General features: G+C 41.1%; 1 protein-coding gene across 1 annotated transcript in view; it reads left to right on the forward strand.

Annotated features, from left to right (window-relative positions):
- Nucleotides 1–21,941, forward strand: part of Zpbp (zona pellucida binding protein) — a 47,796-nt gene that overhangs the window by 16,162 nt on the left and 9,693 nt on the right. The window contains exons 5-7 of the mRNA XM_005396624.2: nucleotides 549–767; nucleotides 8,264–8,340; nucleotides 20,674–20,851. Of these exons, the coding sequence (XP_005396681.1) occupies nucleotides 549–767; nucleotides 8,264–8,340; nucleotides 20,674–20,851 (474 nt within the window). The remainder of the gene's footprint in view (nucleotides 1–548; nucleotides 768–8,263; nucleotides 8,341–20,673; nucleotides 20,852–21,941) is intronic.

Here is a 21,941-nt window from a genome sequence, read left to right on the forward strand (position 1 = left end):
GAAGCGGAAGGATGAGGAGACCAGTGTGTCTGAAGCAAGCAGGAGTATACTGAGGGCCAGTCTTTTACAGTAATGGAATTTTTTTAAAGGTACAGTCGCGGCATTTTTTAGTCACATCTCACATATGACTTTAATTTCTTCTAAGGCTAATATTTAGATGTAGAGAAGTGTTAAACCCGATTTTGAGAAGCACATGTAGTGGTTAAGAGCACACGCTCTGAGACTGGAATCTTAGTTCTGATGGTGTAGGCACTGGTCCCATGACATCATATCTGTGTCCTTCAATTTCTTCGTGATCGATGCGATAACAATACAGTTTTAAATGATGTGAAGAGACTTTAGCGAGTAAGTATTTCTAAAGTGCCTGTCATAGTATTTGGCACTTGGTAACTGTTAGAAAGTGTTTTTTAAATGGAAGTGAATATAGCTACATATAAAACACATTCTATTAATTTATCTCAAATAATGATTTATCCCTAAGAGTTGCAGTATTCATTTTGTTTACATGAATGACCATGTTTGTGTCCTTCTCTGTTTAACTTCTACAGCTTATCGTGAGCCTCATTATTATTACCAGTTCACAGCTCGATATCATGCAGCTCCTTGCAATAGTATCTATAATATTTCTTTCGAGAAGAAACTTCTTCAGATTTTAAGCAAATTGGTTCTTGACCTTTCCTGTGAGATCTCCTTACTTAGGTCTCAGTGCCATCGTATCAAAATGCAGAAAGCTGGCTTGCAAAATGAATTGTTCTTTACATTTTCAGGTAAGTATATGCAAAATTTAAAAAATAGTTGAAAATGCATAACCAATTTTAAAGACATGGTAATTATCACAAGCATTTTTAGAATATAAATGTTATAAATATATTTTCTGCTCTCGACTTTGACTTCGTAATAAATCCCACAGATAAAATCCTACTGAGTCGTACATGTGACGTAAAGTTTACTCCCTGAACTATCTTAAACCCTGGAGTGGTAATTTACTATGAAATGAAACTCAGTATAGTGTTCTATCAAGATATTAAGTTACAGAGATTACATTTTGTAAAATATGTAATTATAAGATGGGTTAATATTGTGCTTTTAATAATGCAGAATGGTCTCTAAGGACTTTAGGTTTATAAATGGTCTGTTTATGAGAGCTCTCTTAGGAATACCGACTGTGTGCTTTATAGGACATGCTGTTCCCATTTCATCTCCTTTGCAGCTGCTTGCTGTAGTCTTTTCTTTCTTCCCTTCCTTTATTTTCCTTTATTTGTCTGCTCTTAGTATTTGATTATACTTACCCATTTCACTCACTTCCCTCCTCTCTCCTGCTCCCTCCCTCCCTCTCTGTCATCTAAAGTAGATATTATAGAGACACAGTTGAGAAGCATGTAGCTTTAAAGGTAAAGAACAAGAGTTCAACCTCATTTTCAGTCTTTTATCTTCCTTATTGCTTTCTCTCCTCTTCTCCAGGAAATGTGGAGAATTTTTCACTAGTCCCCGAGACAAATTACTAGCAATAGACTCACTCTATCTTTAGCTCTTCCAGGACCCATTACTAGCATTCAGTGGGGAAATGAAAGCTTTGTTCCCTGGTCTATTTCATGGGCAGACAAGTCCTTGGTGTAGGTAACATTCAGTAGAAATGAGCCATTGTGAAGTTGTTTGCATTTCCCAATGACTGATGTTGTCAATAATCTTTTTGTGTGTTGTTGGCCATTCACGCATCTCCTTGAAGAAATGTTTGTATTGAAGCCCTTTATAAACTAGGTTGTATTTCTCTTGTTCCTCAGTTGTAAGAGCTCTTTTTGTAGTCACAGAGTATTGGTTTGTTTCTGGAATCCCTATCCATTTTATGGCTGTATAGTGCTGTGGCCCCTAATGCCAGCAGCAAATCATTTAGTTACTGCAGCTTTCTGATGGGGTTTAGAATCAGGAAGTGAGAGTCCTCAAACTTTGCATTTCCTTTTCAGGGTCCTTAGTCAATCAAGGGTGATTACATTTCCATATGAATTCTGCTGTCTGCTTCTCCATTCCTGCCTTAAAAACTCCTTAGCATTTTGATAGGGATCACAGTAAATCTGTACATAGGTTTGGATGTTGTTATGACTTATGTCTAGATGTCCCCCCCAAAGTTCATACGGTTATAGGTGGGGCTTTTTCAGAGGTGACTGGATATAGAATGTGTGACATTGGGATTAATTAATGGTGCGGTGCCAGGATCAAGGGCCTTAGGCTTAAGGGTGTGAATGCTTTCTCTCCTGAGTAGCCTGGGTAAGATACAAGGGATAGAAAGAGCTGTGGTCGTCCCTTGTTGCTTTGCTACCCTCTGCCCGCAGTGAACTGTTTCTCCTCTGCATGGCCACCTTGACTTGGAGCCAGCTGATTATGGGCTGAAACCTCTACAGACTGTGAGCTAAAAAAACCTTCCTTCCTTTAATTTGGGTGTAGGGTATTTTGTCTCAGCAAGGAGAAAAGTAACTAAGACAGATATTATTGCCATATTAACAGTATTGTCTTCCAGTTCATGACCACAGGGTACTTTTGCATTCATTCAGGACTTCGTTACTTTCTTTCAGTGGGGTTTTATTGTTTCAGTATAGCGGACTCACTGGCAAATTTACCCCTAAATAAATTACTCTTTGTGATGCTCTTGTAAATCAACTATTTTCCTAATTTCCTTTTCACTGTACATATTTTATTAGAATTATACCTAAGTATTTCATATTTTTAAAAGGTAAGGGCATTGGACTTTAATTTCAATTTGTGTTGTTTTATTCAGGTCACAGGACAGCAGTTCATTTTGGTTTTTAAATTTTTTATTGTGTAAATTTAAGGTGTACAACGTGTTTTTTTTGTGAATATGCATATTGAAGTGCTTATTACAGACAGATACTCGTCATATCCACCATATGGGTATGTTGTATCTCTACAAGGTGGTGATTTCATCTCCTTTTGGCTGTATATCTACAGGAAAGGCTGCCGGGTCATATGATCGTTCTGTTGTTAATTTCTTTAGGTATTTCTGTATTTTTTTTAACGATCACAGCAGTCTACGAGGACATTCCCACCAACATTATACAAGAGCTCACTTCTCCCACTCCCTCCATAACATACTGATCGCTTATCTTTTTGATTATGGCCAACTTAACAGTTATGAAAAATATCTCACTGTGGCTTTGATGTGAATTTCTCAAACAAATACTGATACTGAATAGCTTTTCATATACCTGTTGGGCATTTTTATATATTCTTTGGAAAAATTTTCATTTGGATCTTTTGCCTATTGTTAAAACATGTTACTGTGTTTTTCCTGGCATTGTGTGAGCTCCTCATGTAATTTGGATATATGTACAGCTTCACAAAGCTTTGAACAAGCTCTCCAGCTTGATGTCATCCTCATTGTCTATTTTTGCTTATGTCGCTTGAACTGTTTACATCCTGCTAAAAAGTCATTGCCAGCACCAGTGTCCAGCAGTGCTCTCCCTTTGTTTTCTTCTGGGAGTTACGCAGTCTCAGGTCACAGCTCAGGTGCTGTGATTTTTATGTGCGGTGTAAGTATGTGATTTTATTCTCTTGCGTGTACATATCAATTTATTGAAGAGATTATCCTTCCTCGCTGTATTGTCTTGGTGCCCTTGTTGAAAATTAATTGACCATGTATGCTCGGGTTTGTTTCTGGGCTCTTCAATCTGCTCCCCGGGGCCGAGTGTACATTGCTATGCCAGTACTGTTTAGTTATTGTAGCTTTGTACACAAAAATCAGAAACTTGTGCTTGCTCAGCATTTCTTTGGCCACGGAACCGTTCTGATTCTCTACACATTTTAGACATTGTTTATTAATGTCATATCTTGAAACCTTGCTGTAATTACTTATTCCTGCCAATTCTTTCATTGATATTTTTGGTATTTTCCGTGTAGACAATCATGTCATCCATGAGGAGTTTAATTTCTTCCATATATATGTGTACACAAGCACCTTTCATTTCTTTTCCTTGTCGTAGTGTGATGCTGAGTAGTGGTGGACAGAGGATGTATCCTCCCTTTTGCCTGATGGTAGGGACAAAACCTGTATGAGTTTTTTCTTTTTATCATGGTGGTAGCTGTGGTGAGTCTGTTAGAGCTGTTCTTTATGAAGCTGAGAGTTTGTTAGTTTGCGGAGAGTTTTTGTCAAGAAAAGGTAATGAACTTCATGCAATGCTTTTCCACATCTACCACATGATTGCTTTTCTTTACTCTGTCAGTGTTTGATTTGTACATGTTGAATCAGACTTATTTACCTGGCTTAAATCCCACTTCATCATTAGCTATATTACTTCCTAATACATTACTGGCTTTAGTTTGCTACTATTTTGTTGATAATTTTTACATCTATGTTCATTAGTGATATCAATCTGTAGTTGTCCTCTCCTGTATTGTGTTTATATGGTTTTAGTATTAGGGTAATCCTGTCCTCATAAAATGTCTCCTCCCATTCTGGAGTGAATGCATGTATTCTCTGGAATATACAGTTGGCCTCAGTATAATTTATTTCTTAAAATTTTTGGTAGAATTTACCAATGAAGCATCTTTTTCAAGTGCTATTTGGGGCTGGGGATACAGCTCAGCAGCACAAGCACCTGCTTAATAAGTGCACGGTCCTTAGTTCGATTCCTGGTACAAAAAAGAAGAGGTGCTATTTGGAAAAGTGCTATTTGGAAAAATAGTTACTCAGTTTTTTAAATTGATATAGAACTGTTCAAATTTTCTTCTTATTCTTGTGTGAGTTGTCATAGATTCTAAGAATTTGTCCATGTCAACTACAGCATCACATTTGTGGTGCTTTTCTTAATATTTTCTTAATATTCTTTTAAAGTCTCTAAGTCAGAAGTAATGTGACTCCTTTATTTCTTATATTGGTGAGTGTGGAGTCTCTTTTCTTACAGGGATTTATCAGTTAATGCTTTTAGACAACTAGACTTTGATTTCACCATTTTGATTTTCTGTTACTAATTTTATTGATTTTTGCTCAAATTTTTGTATTATTTTCTGTTTTCTTGAATTGAATTTGCTCTTCCTTTTAAAAACTTCCTAAATGGAAATTTCAGTTATTGAATTTATATAATTTTTCTTCTCTAGTCCATAGTTTCAAAGTATAAATTTCTCTCTAAGCACTTTTCACTGCATGCCACAATTTTGATAAGTTGAATTTCCATTTAGTTTGAAATATATAATTTTTATTAAATTTGATATTGTGAATGAGTATGTTATTTAATGTCCAAGTATGTTTGTGTTTTCCATCTATTTTTCTGTCATGGGTTTCTGGTTTAATTCTCTTGTGGTCTGAATGCATACATTGTGCAATTTCTGTTCTTTGAAATCTCCTTAGGTATTTTTATGGCCCCAAATGTGGTCACTCGCATGAATATTTCATGTGATCTTGAGAAAGAGATGTAAATATTCCGCTTCTGTTGCATGAAAAAATACCTCTCTGGTACCCTTGACTGATGTTGCTCACAGGTCTCCTATGGTCTTCATTTCCTGCTTTCCGGACTTTTTAGTTACCTGTAGGAGGGTACTGATGTCTCCCTAGATAATAGTGACTAGTGGGTTATTCTTTTCTTTGCACTTTTACCAACTTTTGTCTTAAATAGCTTTACACTCTCGTTATTCCATACATGTGAAGGATACTCATGTATGTGGAGAATTTACCCCACTATCATAATAAAATGAGTCCAGTTATTCCTGATACTTTTTCATCCTGATTTCTATTTAGTTTTCTCTAAATTCAGGATAGCATAGTCTATTTCTCCATTTGCTTACTTTCCATTTATGCCCTTCTGTGTGAAATGGGCTTCTAATGGACAACCTACATTCTAGCCTCTGTGGTTTTTGATAAGAAATCATACATCATGTGACTGTAGGCTCCTTGCATGTGAGAAATCACTTCTTTCCTCTGCTTTCTAGATTTGATCTTCTGTTTCTGGACTTTTGATTATGACATGCCTGAGTGTCGAATTCCTTGCATTTCTCTTAGATGTATGTGGATTCCTTTGATTCTCTCATATATGTGTATTTATATCTTTTATCAAAGTTGGGAGATTTTTGACCATTATTTCTTCAAATATTCTTTCTGTTTGCTTTCCTTTTTACTCCACTGACTCCCATTTTATGCATATGTTGATCTACCTGCTGTCACCCAGGTTACTCAGCTTTTCTTCATTTTTGTTTTTTTTTCTTCCTTCTCTGATGGAATGATTTCAGTGACTTATCTTCAGACTCACTGATTCTTCTTCCGTGTCTGCAAATCTGTTGTTGTAAATCTTTAATGGATTCCCCTCAGTTGTAATTTATGCTCTGGAGTTTTTATTGGTTTAGTGTTTATAACTTCTTTTGTTTTATCAACATTATTGGTTAAGACAGCATTTTCCGAGTTATTTTAGTATTTTGCACATGATTTTCGTTAGCTCGTTGAACGCACTGACTCAGTTGATTCAGAGCTCGGTCTAGTGAGTCTGTGTCTGCGCTGTCTCATAGGCTCTGTGGGTTCTGAGGAAGAGGAGATGTTATGAGGGTAATAGATGATCAAATTCCATGGACAGGTATTGCTGTTTGGCCAGGTGTTTATGGAAAATGAGCTACTCTGAGTCACCGTCTCTGTCTTTCCTCATCGCTGGGACCGAACACCCAACCCTTGCAGTTTAAGGGAGAAGAGAAATTTTTTGAAAAAAAAAAAAAAAAAAAAAAAGGGGGACTTTTTTGGCTCACGTTTTCTAGAGGTTTCTGTGCATAGTTGGCTGACTCCAGGCTGGAAGCAGCGTGGCGAGACGGGCCTGGCGGAGGAGAGCTGCTGCTCACGTTGTGCTGGCCAGGAAGCAGGGTGAGAAGAGACAACCAGGGAGGGAGATGCGCTCTGCCAGGTCACACCCCGGTGACCTGCTTCTGACAGGACCCCGCCTCCTAGTGACACACTTAGGTACAGCACCTCCATGAGTCAAGCCTCTCTTATGAGTGCATGAGGCTTTGGGGGACTTCTAGATATAAACCATAGCAGTCATGCACACAGCACAGGATGTATTTGAGAAGAGTCTAGAATGACTAATAGGATATGGCAAGACTTACGGGAAAAATAAAACTGCGCGTTGGTAGTAGTTAAATTGTAGATGGCATTGTTAGACTGACGGATTTGTGGTTTAGTCACATTCTCATAGCTGGAAAGAATAAAAATCGTATTATTGAGGCTATTGATTTACAGAGTAGAGAGTGGAAGCCTTAAGAAGAAATTAAACAATATGCTTGTGTTTATTAGTGATCTGGGGCTACAAGTAAGAGTTCCTTCCATGTGTTTCGATAAATAGTGGCAAGTAACTAGAGGGGATTCTGCACTTTTGGTACTAAGGCTGATAGTAGAGAAAGATTCATTACAGGAAATCTTTGAAGACATCTCTTGTTTCTTTTTCGCTTTTTGATTTCTTAGTCTTGGTTGTACTATAGGAATTTTTCTCAAGTGACCTTACAAAGATACTACTCATAAACCCATGGGATTATCCTGATTTTGTTAATTTAATATATACCAAATGCCTAGACTACTACCAGGCACATGGTAGTAGTAGATTTTTGTTAAATAAAGAAGCACATGCATAGGTGAATATCCATATAATTTCAGTTTCCGTGGCTGCTGCAGCGGTCCAACCTCATTGCCTTTCCAGGATTGTTAGCATAGTTTTGTTCTGTGTTATTTTTTGCACACTGGGATTAAACTCAGGGCCTTTGATGTTTTATTCTAAGACATGGTCTTGCTAAGTCACCAGATTGCCCAAACTGGCCTCAGACTTGTGATCCCTCCTATCTCAGCCTCCCAAGCTGTTGAGATTACCACTATCTCTGGCACCATAGATTATCACCCTTAGCGCTTGGTAGCTAGAAGTTGAGAACTGAGTTAGTCTGGTGACACACACTATAGTATATGAGCAGAGGTAGAGGACTGAATAAATGCAGCTCACATATGCAGATTTTATAAAAGTTAAAGTAATTCTATTGTTAAAATTTTATAAAATTAAAGTAGCCAAGCATTATCAAGAAGTTAATTCTTATTTATAGTAAAAGTGACATTTTCTTGGTTTTAGATAAAATAAATATGGCACTTAGATTTTTACTAAAGAGTTATTTAACATGTTAAAAGGTTGTTTAATGGAAGAAAAATATTAGACAAAGAATCATGTTAATTCTCAAAGGCCTATTTAAATTTTTTGGTGTAGTATTTGTACCCATGGTAAAATATAATTTATTTTCTCAGTTTCATCTCTAGACACTGAAAAAGGACCAAAGACATGTACAGGCAATGATTGTGAATATTTCAGAAGACTATCTAAGGTATGCTATCTATGAAAAAGAAAGAAAAATTGAATGAATATATCAGTGTGTAAGCAGGCATTTATCTACTTATAAAATACATCAAATTCCCACAGTTAGGAATTTGAGTAGTAAAAAAAACTTCACCCCAAAATAAATATGAAATAAATATAATTATAGTTTATAAAATACTTTCCCATTAAATATAATTGATTACATGAAGACAAATGCATTTTCATTTATTTGGTCTTATTTGCTATTGCTATTAGTTTAGTTTTCAGAAGAAATCATGGCTGTATCTTCCTCAGTTTTTTTCCATTTCCAGTAGATGCTTGCATGTTGACCTTACATCATGCCACTTGCTAAATTCATGACTAAGTTACAGTAGCTGTTTTATGGATTGCTGGGGATTTTTGTACAGATATTCAAATTGTACTCAGAGAGAGACATTGTTACTTCTTTCACATGCTCACATCTTCTCTTTCTTTGTCTGATCTTGTTTGAATCAGCAGGATGTGTAATATAACATTGAATAGAAGTCATGAGAGTGAACGTCTCTTGCTGTAGTCTTACGGGGAAAGCATTTGGTCTCAGGATGATGTTAGCACTAGATTTTCATAGATACCATTTCTCAAAATGAGGAAGTTCTCTTTCGTTCTTTATTTACTGGGGTATATTATGAATGCTGTTCGATTTTGGGTAATGCTTTTTGTGATTTTCTTGAAAGAAGTAGATATCTTCATCATATTTGTTACTGTTTTATTAAGGACTTTTCTGTCTCCCTTGTTATTATACACCATTCTGTGAGACATGTATCATAGAATCCATGATTATGTTTTAAAACCGCCACAGCAATAACTATAAAGACATTAATACGTGAATCCTTTCAGCATTTTCAGTTGAAAACTGTGAAGATAACTTCAGGTTAACATATAGTTTCAAGAATAATTTCAAGAGATTAAATTTTAAGAGATTCCTTGTACGGATTTTCAGATAAATGGTACACTATCACAGCGAAGGATTGGTGACTTTGCTATTGTTTAGTGCACTTCTTTAACTGTCCCCGGCTTACCTGTCTTCATTATATTGACTTAAAAAAATTTCCTAGAGATTCATTCAAGATAATACACACATCAGTGGTCTGTGCCTCACTAGCATGCCACGATGCGGCTATCACAGTGTGTCAAGCACTGGCCTGGCAGGGCCCGTTTGTGACTGCTGCAATTAAAGCTTCTGTAAAGTTCCTGTACAGGCTTTTATGCAGATATAACATTTGGGACATTAATTCTGGGTTATCTTATAGTTGATATTGCATCCCTCCCACTGTGGAGTGAGTGAGCCATTTTTCCGCATCTTTGTTGCCGTTTGGGGGTCCTTGGTATTACCTAGGTTAGCCTTCCTAATAGTCAGGCAGTAATAGCCCATTAAGGTTCGTCTGCATTTTTGTAGAGTTTCATGATGTTAACCATCTTTTCTCGTGCTTACTTGCCGCTTGTACATCTTTGGTGAAATTTCTGATAAATGTCTGATTTTCTAGTTTAATTGTTTTTCACTTCTGAGTTCAGAGTTCATATATTATAGGTCATATTCCTCTTGCCAGTTTGTTATTTATAAATATTTATTGTTAGACTGTAGCTGTCTTTTCCTCATCTTCACATGGATGTTCACAGAAAAGAACTTTTTAATTTTTATGGAATCAGGTATACCAGTTCCCCTCCCTTTTAAATTCTTCTTTTGGTGTGAAGCTTAAGAACTCTTGTATACCCTTGTACCCTGAAGACTTGGACTTTTTTATTTTAAGTTTTGAAAGTCCGATATTTAGCTGAGGACATCTTTGTTGCTGTTTTCCCGTGAGTGTCTCATCCATCCAGAACTATGGGTGAAAACGCCATCCTTCTTTCATTGCACAGCTTTAGCATCTTCGTTAAAGTATCGTGGAGCGCATCCTTGTGGGTTTATTTTTGACGGTACCAGAGACTGGGTGTTAGACAAATACCACAGTCTGCGATGCTTCACGACAGAAATCTGTTGTGTTATGATCCTGAGTCTGAGAAGTCTCAGATAAAGGTGTTAGTGGAGTTGGTTTCATCTGTGCTCTTTACCCGTGGATGGCTGTGTGTTCACACGGCCTTTCCCGGAGTGCGAGTCTGTGTCCTGATCTCTTTGCAAGGACACTGATCAGATTAGGGTTCACACTAATTACTCATTTTACCTTAACTGCCTCTTGGAGGGTCGTGTCTTTAAAGGCTATTTGCATTGGGGGGCTACGTCTTTTGTATGGCTTCATACTGGCTGTGTTATGAGCTGTAATATTCCAGTGTACTTTTGATGCTTACTGGTATTATTTTGCTACTTTAAATAAAATGTAAGACTTTTATTTCCGTTTATTTGTTCCTACCCCATCCACTTGAACAACTACAATTGTCTGATTATTTTCTCTGAGCACCATGGCAGATGGTGTTAGTAGGTTTGCTTCAGATCTGTTAGGAGAAAATCTACTGCTCAGTGACAGTTCATTTTATGTGTCATCTTGGCTGACTGAAGGATACCTAGAGCAGAAAATGAAACCACTCTTTTTGGCTGTAACTGTAAGGCTTTCTGGAATGCTTGGCGTTTGGACTGGTGGACTTAACTGGGTAAAGCCAACTGCCCAAGTCCACAAGGTGGGCGTCGTCCAGTCTGCTGAGGGCGTGGCTACAAAAGGACAGCTGGAGGGGGGTTCTTACCTGTGAGTGTGAGCTGCAGTGTTCATCACCACCTGCCTTAGGAAGCTGGCGCTCCCCATCCTTGCGCCTTGGGGCTTGGATGAGGAGGAATTTACCACCTCTCTTCTAACTCCCCCTCCCATGGGGCTTTGTACTCCTGGCCTCTCGGGCTTCTCTGGTTCTGCAGCAAATGAGTGCGGGGGTGTGGCCTCGTAACTGTGTGAACCTATTCCTGTACTGAATCTCAGCAAATAGGAGGCCATTTTGTGTCAGGGACGTAAGCCCACGGAGTTCCTTACACCGGAATGCCTGACGCAATGCAAGTGCTGTGCAAACCACTTGTTACGGAACAATGGCTAGATGAAAGTCAGTGCCTGCTCAGTACGCACACATCTTTTGAGAAATATTTTCAGTCTGTAGTTGATTGAACCCATAGGGATGGAACCTGTGGCTACAGAGGGCCGTGTGTGTGTGTGTGTGTGTGTGTGTGTGTGTGTGTGATGCTCTTCTCTGGAGGACTCTGAGTAATACAGTTTTTTTGTGACAAGATGACTCTATTGGAACAGAATTCTAAGGATGGGTTTGAAGGTTTGGCTCTGTGTTTTCTAGAATTGGTTTTCTAATCTGATTAGATTTAACGATGCTAGTGAGTGACTGCACTTTCAGTGTTACAGACATTGTTCACAGTGTGAATGATTCCGAGAGACATGAAAGTGCTGCCCTGGATTCTCCTAACCAGCCGCTTGTAAGAGCTGGTTGATTTTGTGCATGATACTTGTGAGCAGTTTTGGGAAAATGAGGAATACAATAATGTTGCTTGGTTGCTGCCCATGTCTCTGGACAAAGTGGTGGAGTAAAGATGGTCTCAGAATGGAAACGTCCCACTCCAGCGGCACACAAACGACTTAACATTTTAAGGAGGTGCTTTCAAGGAGAGCCTTACCTGCTGCAGCTGCAGACTGCCATTGCTAAGCTCAAGTCCACAGCCTCCCCCTCTGCTTGGCGGAGTCACGGAGCAGCTTGCTCTCCCTGCCTCCCAGGATGGGGACTGTGAGGATGAGGCTGACTGGGGAGAACGGAGTCCCGTGAGCTGGGATGAAGACGTGTGAGAAGATCTCAGTGAAGCGGAAGTGCCTGAGCCCTTCTGCTCTGATGAGTGCTCTTTATCCGTGCACCAAACTACCATAAAAGTGGCCTCCTCAGCCGTAGGCATTGCGCACACTCCGCTCACAGCGATACCTGCCTTGCCACCTCTGCCTGAGGAGACTGGCCCGCACATGGCCTGAGTAAACGGGAATGGCCTCTCCTAAAGCTCTTCCTGTTCAGAATAATGCTGCTTCTCCTCCGGATCCAATCCTAATGCTCTTCCTTGCTTCCAGACTTGTAGCTGGACTCACCAGTCCCAGAAGACTTGTAAGCATGAGGTGTGAGGTGTGACCCTTGAGGCTGTGTGTTGCTCTACAAAAGAACTACCTGAGTCTTCTGATTTATGTCAGAAGAAATCCAGGGAACATGTGTGGTAATGGATAATGAAAGGGGGGGATGGGTAACGTTGGGAGGGATGTAAAGTTTCTAATATGGAGGGAACTAGGGCAAGGAAGGTCTCTAATATGTAACTCAAACTTTATGCTGTTGATCTTTGCCTCTGGCTTCCCTAAAGGCACCCTTTCACCACAGTAGCTGTGCACTAGCGGAAGGGATATAGACCACGCGGGAACTGCTGATTGCTGCCTCTGAACTGCCCGTGGTTCCAGGGTACCCAAAGGGTTTGTGGCCTGCCTATCAGGGTAAGGTCACGTGGAGATCAGGTGATAAGAGAAGTGGTAGCTCAGGTCAACCTCAGAGCGGGTCTTGGGGGTCTCTGACCCGATCCTGTGGTTATTTTTCCAGTTCCAGAATGCATAATGGGAATAGCAAGCCTAGCAGCTGGCAGGAACCCGACGGTGGTTCCTTGACTTGTAGAGTGTGGTGGGCAAAACCAAGGCAGGCCGGTAAAAACGCTCCTGCCCTCAGAACGTTATAAATCCAAAGCAGTGCCACTCTCAGGAGGGTGCAGAGATCGAGTCCATCATCGCGGACTTGAAAGACGAAGGGATGCTAATTCTTGCTGCCTGCCCATTCGTCTCCTGTTTCGCCTGTGCAGAAGAAGACGATGGACCTTGGGAATGCGGGGATTATCATAAGCTGCACCACGTGGTGATGGTGACTAATGGCAGCTGCTGTACCAGATGGGATTTCCTTGCTTGAGCAAATGAATACATCTCCAGATACCTGATCGCAGCTATTAATTGGGCAGTTCCTTTTCTTTATCCCATTCTTACGACCCACCAGAAGTTTGATTTTAGCTCACAAAAGCCAGCAATACATCTTCACTCTTCTGCCGCAGGGTATAGCAGGTTTCCTGCCCACAGCAGAATTCAGTTCATAATGGCCTTTCCCTCCCACAAGATATCACAGTGGCCCATTATACTAATGGGATTGTGCTAACTGGACCTGCGGAGTAAGAAGAAGCAATTACTCTAGACTTTCTGATAAGGCATTTTGCGTGTCAGAGGATAGGAAATAAATCTGACTAAAATTCAGTGGCCTTCTACATCAGTGAGATTTCTAGGGGTCTTGTAGTATGGCACATGCTGAGGTATCTGGTCCTTGTAAGCAGTCCCTGCTCAGTTGGTACTGCCCCCGGATGGTGCCATGACTCAGTCCCTACCAGGCCATTTTCCTCTACTGTCAAGCTGTTTGCTCCAGGACGGTGGAAAACGTGGTAAACCCAGATAATTCTGTGAGCGTGGGCCGAACGCCACATTCATTTGCTGTGAAGGGAGCCCCCAGATCGGAAGCAGTGCTGTGCGGAACACCATGTGGATAAAGCATGCTGTAGGTCCACAGAGACTCATTTCGGCACAGGCACTGCATGCAGGGAAGGCAAACCAGTATCCAGAGTAAGGGTGTTTTGGTAAGAGCAAAGAGCTGCCCTTCTGTGAAGGAAGTGGTCCACGGCGGTCAGCAGCCACCGGCTTGCTGGCTGGTCCCTTAGACAATGGGTTGTTCAAAGATCTCGGTCTCAGGCTCTGTAGCTGGCAGGCTGGGCATGCAGCGTGGGGGAAAGGGACGTCCTGTTCTGTTCACTTCCTACTTGGCCTTCTGTGGTAGCAGCCCCTCCTGGGAACTGGGCTGCTGTGGGTAGGCTGGTGGGGCTGGAAGCCTCCCTCCTAGACCTTTGACAGCAGAGGGCTGAGCCTTTGACTGTGTGTCGAATGTTACTATGTAATACTTATTCCTTGGCCTACCACTGCTTGTGCGGTTCCTCTGCTCTCTGGAGAGGAGGCTTTTGGAGGCACCTGGGTTTTGTTCACATTCCTTAGCACTTCCAGGTTGCTGGCTGGAAACCCAAGGAAAGCATGTCTTTCGTTGACTGCAAGGTCTCTGAGGGCCTCCTCTTCCCACTGACCTCAGTTTTCTGTTCCCTTTGTATATAAATCCAGCATCTTAATTGTACTTGGCAGGAAGAACAGGGAAAGGCGTACAAACCTTCCTCTTGATAGTGGGGTGGAAGCCAAGATAAACCTTTTTTACGTTTGTTATAGTTGATACATTGTGTCAACTTGGGGAGTCTAGAAGTTTGGCTAAGTGACTCAGCAGTTCTGCTTCCTGGGGTGCAATGGAGGTGCCCTTCTTGCTCTAGGATGTTGTTCATTGTGTCAATGTGAGAAGTTTAGAAGGTTAACCATGTGAGTGCCACCCCCTGGGTGGGGGTAGCCTGCTTACAATATAAGGGAGGGAAAGAGGCTTGCACGCACTGCTGTTCCCCCTTTGCTCTTGTTGCTTTGCTGTCTTCTGCCTCGGAGCCAGCCAAGTATGGACTGAAACCTCCACAAACTGTGAGCTAAATAAACCTCTCCCTCCTTCATTTTGGGAGTTGGGTAGTTTTTCTCAGCAATGAGAGAAAAGCAACCAAGACAACATTTAAAAAATTTGAAATCAGTACTTTTCATTTATTAGTTTTTGTGTATGTTTGTGTGTGGGGGCCATGCGCTTTGTTTAGAAAATCTTTCCCTACCCCTAGTTTGTAAAGATTTTCTCAGCTTTAGTTCTGAGTTACAGCTTTTGTGTTCAGTTCGGGGAACCACAAACAAGTTAGTGTTCGTGTCCGTTATGAAGAGGGCTGAAGTTAGCTCCCCTGTGAATTTCTCATCATTCCTGGGCGCTGGCTGGAAGTCTGTCCTTCTCTCCCTGACCTCCGCCAGTTGGGGTGGCAGTAAGGCAAGGACTGTGCCTGGCCTGGACTGTCCGGACCGTTCTGCACTGCCTCCATACGGCGGCTGTGTACACCTCATTCGGGGCCGTCAGCTCCCCGGTGTCGTTCTTCTTCCAAACTGTTTCGCCTGTGTTCCTGACTCTCCACTTCTAACTAAATACTCCAAAAGAGTCAGTAACTCAGAAAAAGTGCGCTGAGGTTTAGGTTGGGGCTCTGTGGAGTCTGTTAGGCCTGGTGAGAAGTGAGGTTTTAACAGTCTGCCCCTCCCTGTGGGCTTTGTTACGTGTTCCCTTTATCAGTTCGTCCTGCACACTGGCCTTTCTTTCTTCAGGTCTTGTTTTGCTAAACTTTGTCTAAGTGTTCCTTATTGTTATTATACATACTTTCAAATTTTATTTTACATTTAGGTGCGCACAAAAATGCATTTGCTGCTCCCACACTGTAGCTGGGGCCTGTTTTAAATTTGTTTGACAATTTTTGCCTTCTGGTTGGAACTTAGCTGTTAGTTTGTTCCTTTAGAGTTAAGTCCAGCACCTGCCGCCTTGTTCCTACCGCATCCTGCCCCGTCTGTTTCTGTAACTCTTTTGGCCTTTTTTTTCCTTCTGTTGAGTGACTGCACCTTTTACAAAATGATTCTCTTGTAATTTTGGCTCAGTGGTTGCTTTATTATTTTCAAGTTGTGTTTACTGTTGTGTGCGGATTGGCTTTTCCTATTCTATTTTTGTGTCGTTTCTAATCTTTTAAATTACTTTTATTCTCCTTAACTGTTTGATCAGTCTTTGTCCCCTGCCTTTGGCAAAAGATCTCCCTCCCCATTCCCTGTTATTCGGCTTTTATTTCACTCTCTATTTCTGCTTGGGGCTTCTCAGAGAAGAGAAGTTCATGCACAGCAATTTTCTGTTCTTTAATCCACGCCACGGCTGGGGCCCCAGAGAGCGGGTTCGAGCCCCGCAACCTCCGTGTCGTGTGCACACGCACCTTGCCGCTGAGCTCCTCCGTAGGCGCGGCTGAGCTGTCCTTGGAGCCCAGTGCCCTGCAGCCGGGCATCTCCACGCTGCCCAGGGGAAGGCTCGGAGCCCCTTAACTATTCTATTGCATATCACCTTCTCTGGTTTTCAGTGCTTTATGCTGTGCTACTTCCCTAGCTTTTTTTAACTGATACAAAATTTTATGTTACGTATATATTGCATTTTTTTTCTCATGGTGGTTTTGCTTCCAGTTTTAACATACTTAGTGGATAAAAGTGTTGAAGTCAGTTTATTACACCCACCTAAAAATCCAGTACCTTAAACATCTCTAATGTTCATCATCTGCTTTCATTTTTCATGGCCTTTCCCCCAGTATGTTTGTGCTATTGATTTTATTTTTTGTACTATTTTTAAGACTGTTTTAGGATGCTGAGAACTATGTGCGTTAACCCACAGCTTCAGGCTTTTCTTAACTTCTTGCTTCTGGCCCTTTGCCTGTCGTTTCCTTGTCCCAGAACTCACCGTGCTCCCTATTGTACAGACAGCTGCGCCCCCGTTCAGGAAATGTTTGGACAGAGCCCTACAGTTATTTTCCACATTTGTCCTTCTGGAATTCCTATTCGCTCTGTTTTGGATTTTCTTGTTGTTTTCACCACCTCTTTTATACTGATTTTTTCCTCTTGTTTATTTTTGTATTTTGAGTAATTTCTCCACCCATTTGTGGCATGTCGTTATTCTAGCTCCAGCCGGGCCTCATTTCTCCATCCATCGCACTTTCAGTTTCCTTTCATTCACTGTTTGTGGCTCCAGTAGGCCCTCTTTAAGGTGCGCTTCTCACCAGCGTGGGCTGGGTGTGCCTGTGTGTGTCCCTCGGGAGTTGCACATGGTGTCTTCCTTTCCTTTTGCCTAATGCTTCAGGGTTACTGTCATGCAAAGCCAATTTTAAGCCGTGTTTTGCCTTGGGATTTCTTATACAGCACAGAAGATGCTATAAAAACTGTGCACCCACTGTCAGCAGACCGTCGTGTTGGGAGTTGTGGAGGTTTGGTTTGTTTCTGGGATTTTGTTTTTGTCTTTTTGTCCCCCATCTCTCCATCCCGCGACCCACTTCCAACAGAGAAGCGTTTTTGTTTTTCCCCTTTTTGACATATTTTCTGGTCCACTGTTTTCCCTTGAGCCTTGCTGTTTTTTCTGGGTTTAGAGCCCTTGTGCTCTCTTTAGGCTAGTAAATCGGAAACCCCGGAATGCTGAGCGTGGTACCGGGTAGTGCACAGCGCTCGCGAGGCTTGCATCTGTGTCCTCACGAAGAGCCCTGTCTTTTCTTTCTTTTTCCTGCCGGGCTCCTTTCCTCGGCCTCTCCCTCCCGCTTCCCTCCTGCCTTCCTGCTGTCCTGTCCCCTGCCTTCCTGCACCCCTCTGTCTCTCGCTGTGGAAAGATGCCTGTGCAAGCCTGTTCCGTTGTGTTCAGTTAGGCAGTCTGTGACATGCTGCCTTCTCTAAGATAACAGAATAGCCACACAGCCAGAAATGGAAATCTTTCCCTGCACTTTAGAGCTCATCTTCTACCTGTCTGCTCCCCATTTGCTCTGTCCGTTTTTTCAATGAGAAATATACTATTTCTTAAAAGGAAAATTTAATGTGCTCATTTAAATCAAATAGTTTTAAAGTATAAATTATAATTTTTTAGTTTCTCTTCTACAGGCCTATTTGCTTTTAATGCAAGCTTCAGTTCAGCATCACTGGGTGAAGAACGCGTTGTTGGCCTTCTGCTTTGGCCCGGAAGTAGTCAGTGAAAGTTTTCTCTTCCAGAATTCTCGGACTTGTGCTTCTTAGGAGTGGGTTCATGTGTTCATGGAACTGAAGTTCATAGATGAGCCTTTACTCATTTCCCCCTCGCTTTGGTTCTGCTCTCAAACCTGCCTCTACCTGACAGATATCTGCCGGGTCCCCTGGCAGGAGGCTGTGTTGTCCCTGCTCCTCCTGCCTTATGTGAGAGGGGCAGCTTTGAGGTGCGGTTCTCATTTTCCTCAGCTCCTGTGGGGATATTCCATAAGATCCAGCCGCTGCTGCTCGTTTCTCCCTGAATGTAAGACCTCCAGTTTCTCTATGAAAAGTCCAGTTTGTTTTCAAGTCACCCACGACATTCCAAGCTTCCTTCACTTCCTTCTCCTTTTTAAATTTTTACTAAGAATTTCAATCCTGCTTGCTGACTGTATTCATTTTTCCCCGTAGATCCCCAAATACTGGTACTACCTGAAGGTGCCCAGAGGCCCCTGTCTCATATCTGTGACACCTGGTTTGTATTCATTCTCCCTGAGTGGAACGAGAATCCCCATTAGATTTGGTGTAAAATAAAGTCCTTGCTGCTTCTCCGGGAACGTGCATACTCCTAGGGGGCTGGTGCCTCCTGGGCTTGCTGGGCCACTCTAGAGCAAACGCTAAAGCTGTCCAGCTCATTTTACTCAGCGCCTAGTTGGCGTGGCCTGTGGAGGAGCTTATGGCGTTTAAAATAAGCTGTTTAAGTTCTCCCGGCCAAAGCGCGCGTATCTTGCAGGTTTGTCACTGTTGAAGTAGAGACAGTTGCTTTTCCAGTGCCCGCACCACTGACTCAGCGTTGTGGAGCATATTCCTCCCATAAACACTGCATCTTTCTAGAAAGGCTTTTTGGGGGTCGCATAGGAAAACCAATAGTGTAGATAGGGGAGCTGATGCTTTTTAAGTCAATTTGTTGTTTCTTAAACTAGATTCCTCGCTTTGGGGGAGTTTTTATGATCATGAGTGTCCTTACATCATCCAGACTGGTTAAAAAAAGTTTTACTTTTGCATTTGTAATCATTACATGACTCACAGAGTCCCATACTGTACCCTGCGGTGTGGATTAGTAACCCCTGTCAACACCTGACACATTTAAGAGTCAGAACATTCAGGTAGTGAGTCAAAAAATTTTTTATATTCTTCTCATATTAGATGAAAGATCTATATTCCTTCTCCTAATGGGGATTGTTGTCTAATTTTTGTGTCTAGCAGTTTTCTCAGGTCTAGCTCACTGTTTTTTGTTTGTTTTTGGACCTTTTTGCCCAGGATGTTAGGAAGTTTTGGTGAAAAATATGTCTTCTGAAACATTTAATTGTAATTTCACATTTAAATGTAATAAATTGAATACCACATCTGCATGTAACTCTTAAGTCTTCTTTGTGTTTGATCGAGTGAAAATTAGCAGATTTACCAGAATTTATCAAAAGCACTGTCTTGGTTACTTTTCTCTCATTACTGGGACAAAATATCTGACGCCAAAAATTTAGGAAAGAAAGGTTTATTTCACTTACAGTTTGTGGAGGTTTCAGTCCATGCTGGGCTGGCTACAAGGCAGGGTGGCACATAGCAGAGGGCGACCATTCAAGGCGGTGCAACACAGCAAAAGCAACAAGCACAAAAGGGAGGAATGGCGGCAAGCAGCCTCTTCCTCTCCCTTACATATGCAAACTATCCACCCCAGGGTGGGTGTAGCTCTCACACCCATAATCAACCAAACTCTAAAAGCCTGCCCCATCACCGCATGAGGCTTTGGGGGGACACCCAGGCACAAACCATAACAAGCACAAAAGTTCACTGAAACTGTGAAAAAATATTCAATAGTTGAGCAGTAGAATAATGGTTGTAAATTTGAGTGCAGTGTGTTAACAAACATTATCAATTATTTATCGAATTTCTCCATGGGAGGGAAAGTACTTTACGGTATATCTGAAGAGCACAGGAAGGCTGAGGCGCTCCACTGGGTATTTAGGTCCATGCTGCAGCCTGGACTGGAGATGCAGGAGGCCTTGGGTAGTATATGGTGTAACTCAGGACTGTGCTTTGTGCTTAATAACACAGAAAAATTTAAACCACTTATTAATTTTAGGAGTCTAGCCACAACTATTGTTACAGACATAATGGTAACTATAGGTCAGAACAAAGCCCTATTTTATAAACTTAACTTTGCAACACAGAACTAGAGGGTTATAATGTGTTTTTTTCTTGCTTTTGACCCTCATTTTTCTTTCTGACAGACTAGAGGGAATACCTTCTGGTATGCTCCTTAGTGAGTCCTAAAATATATTTCATTAAATTTAATGTATAGATTACGTTTAGTTTCAAGGATCTGTCTTGGTTTTGCTTGGATGCCTGTCTTTATGACATTATGGCAAAGGAAAGAGATGGAAGGTTGGATTGTGTAGCAAACAGTTTCTTTGTGTGGCCTATGAAGTGGAAGTGGTGGTGGTGTGTAGATGACATCTTTTTATTTTACACTCATTATTTGTGTCCTATAAATGAAAGATGAAATAAGACGGTGATACTTATTTCCCCCTTCTCCATCTCATCTGTTTTAAAATTGCATTCATTTGTGGCTAATATATTTTTTTCACATTCTATTTCTTTTTCAGGCTAGACATCTCATAGAGAGATTTTTTAATCAACAAGTAGAAGCTCTGGGCAGACGCGCAGAGCCATTGCCTCAGATATACTACATTGAAGGCACCCTCAGAATGGTGTGGATTAACCGCTGCTACCCAGGGTATGGGATGAACATGCTGAAGCACCCACGCTGTCCTGAGTGCTGCGGTATGTAAGGAGCTAGGATTTCACCTTCGTGTAGATGAAAACTGGTTTGCTTTCCTTATGCCTAAGTGCAGGGCTGTCACTTGCATTGCTCTCATTCAAATATGGCTTCAGATTGTGTGGAGTAGTGTGTTTGACAAGACTCCACAGTCACAGAGAGAGCTTGTGGCATGAGTGTTCAGGAGCCCTAGCCGGCTGTCTGGGAGGAAACGGGTATAGTTCTGAGTCACTTAAGGTTATTTATCCTGAAAACAGCAAAACGATACAGCCTTTAGCATCTGTTACCGAGAATTTACTGTTTAGTCTAGGGCACACATCTTTGTGACTTCCTCTTTTCTTTTTAAAATAGATGTTTGCATTCCTTTAGTAGCAGCTGCGTTCTTTGACTGTTGACCCTACCTCTGCAGGACCCGAGCCCCTCTTTACCTGATCACAGATGAGTTCTATAGAGGTGCTTGGCCTCATTTGAGTAAATTTAAATGCACCTCTATTTTAGGGGCTCAGAGGGGCAATTAATTTCTGTTTTAAAAAACTTTCTGGCACAGACATAACTAAATTAGTTGCATTTTCATTCAGTTATTCCTGATTTTTTTCTCCTTAAGTTAGATTCAAACTTTTCCTGTAATAAAGCAGTAAATTTTTTTTCTTACTTTCATTGGTTAGATTTTGCTTTATCGTTTTCTTGTTTTTGTTTAAATATATGAAATTTAGCAAAATAAATTGAAAATTACCACAAGAAATACAATAAAAAATTAACAAATGCCCCACTCCTAATTGGCAATTATGTATATCACTCTCGCATAGGTAAGAGTGAAAAAAAGCCTAGAAATACCCACAAAAGTAAACAGAACCTAGTAGGTTAGCTATTTTTATGCATTTGTATTTTTATTCAATTCATTAAAAAGGTACACTAAAATGTGTAGATATTTGCATCTCAATTTAGAATTTAGAATTAAACCACTCTTTTCAAGTGAAGTAGTGATATAGAATCTCAGGATTACAAATAATTTTGCCCCTATTTTACCAGCTTATAAAAATTTGGGTAGTCGCACAATTTTCATAGTGTCTAATTTCACCCTGTAGTTACAACATT

This window comes from Chinchilla lanigera, unplaced genomic scaffold (genome assembly GCF_000276665.1).
Source record: "Chinchilla lanigera isolate Chin_1 unplaced genomic scaffold, ChiLan1.0 scaffold00055, whole genome shotgun sequence".
Taxonomy (NCBI): Eukaryota; Metazoa; Chordata; class Mammalia; order Rodentia; family Chinchillidae; genus Chinchilla; species Chinchilla lanigera.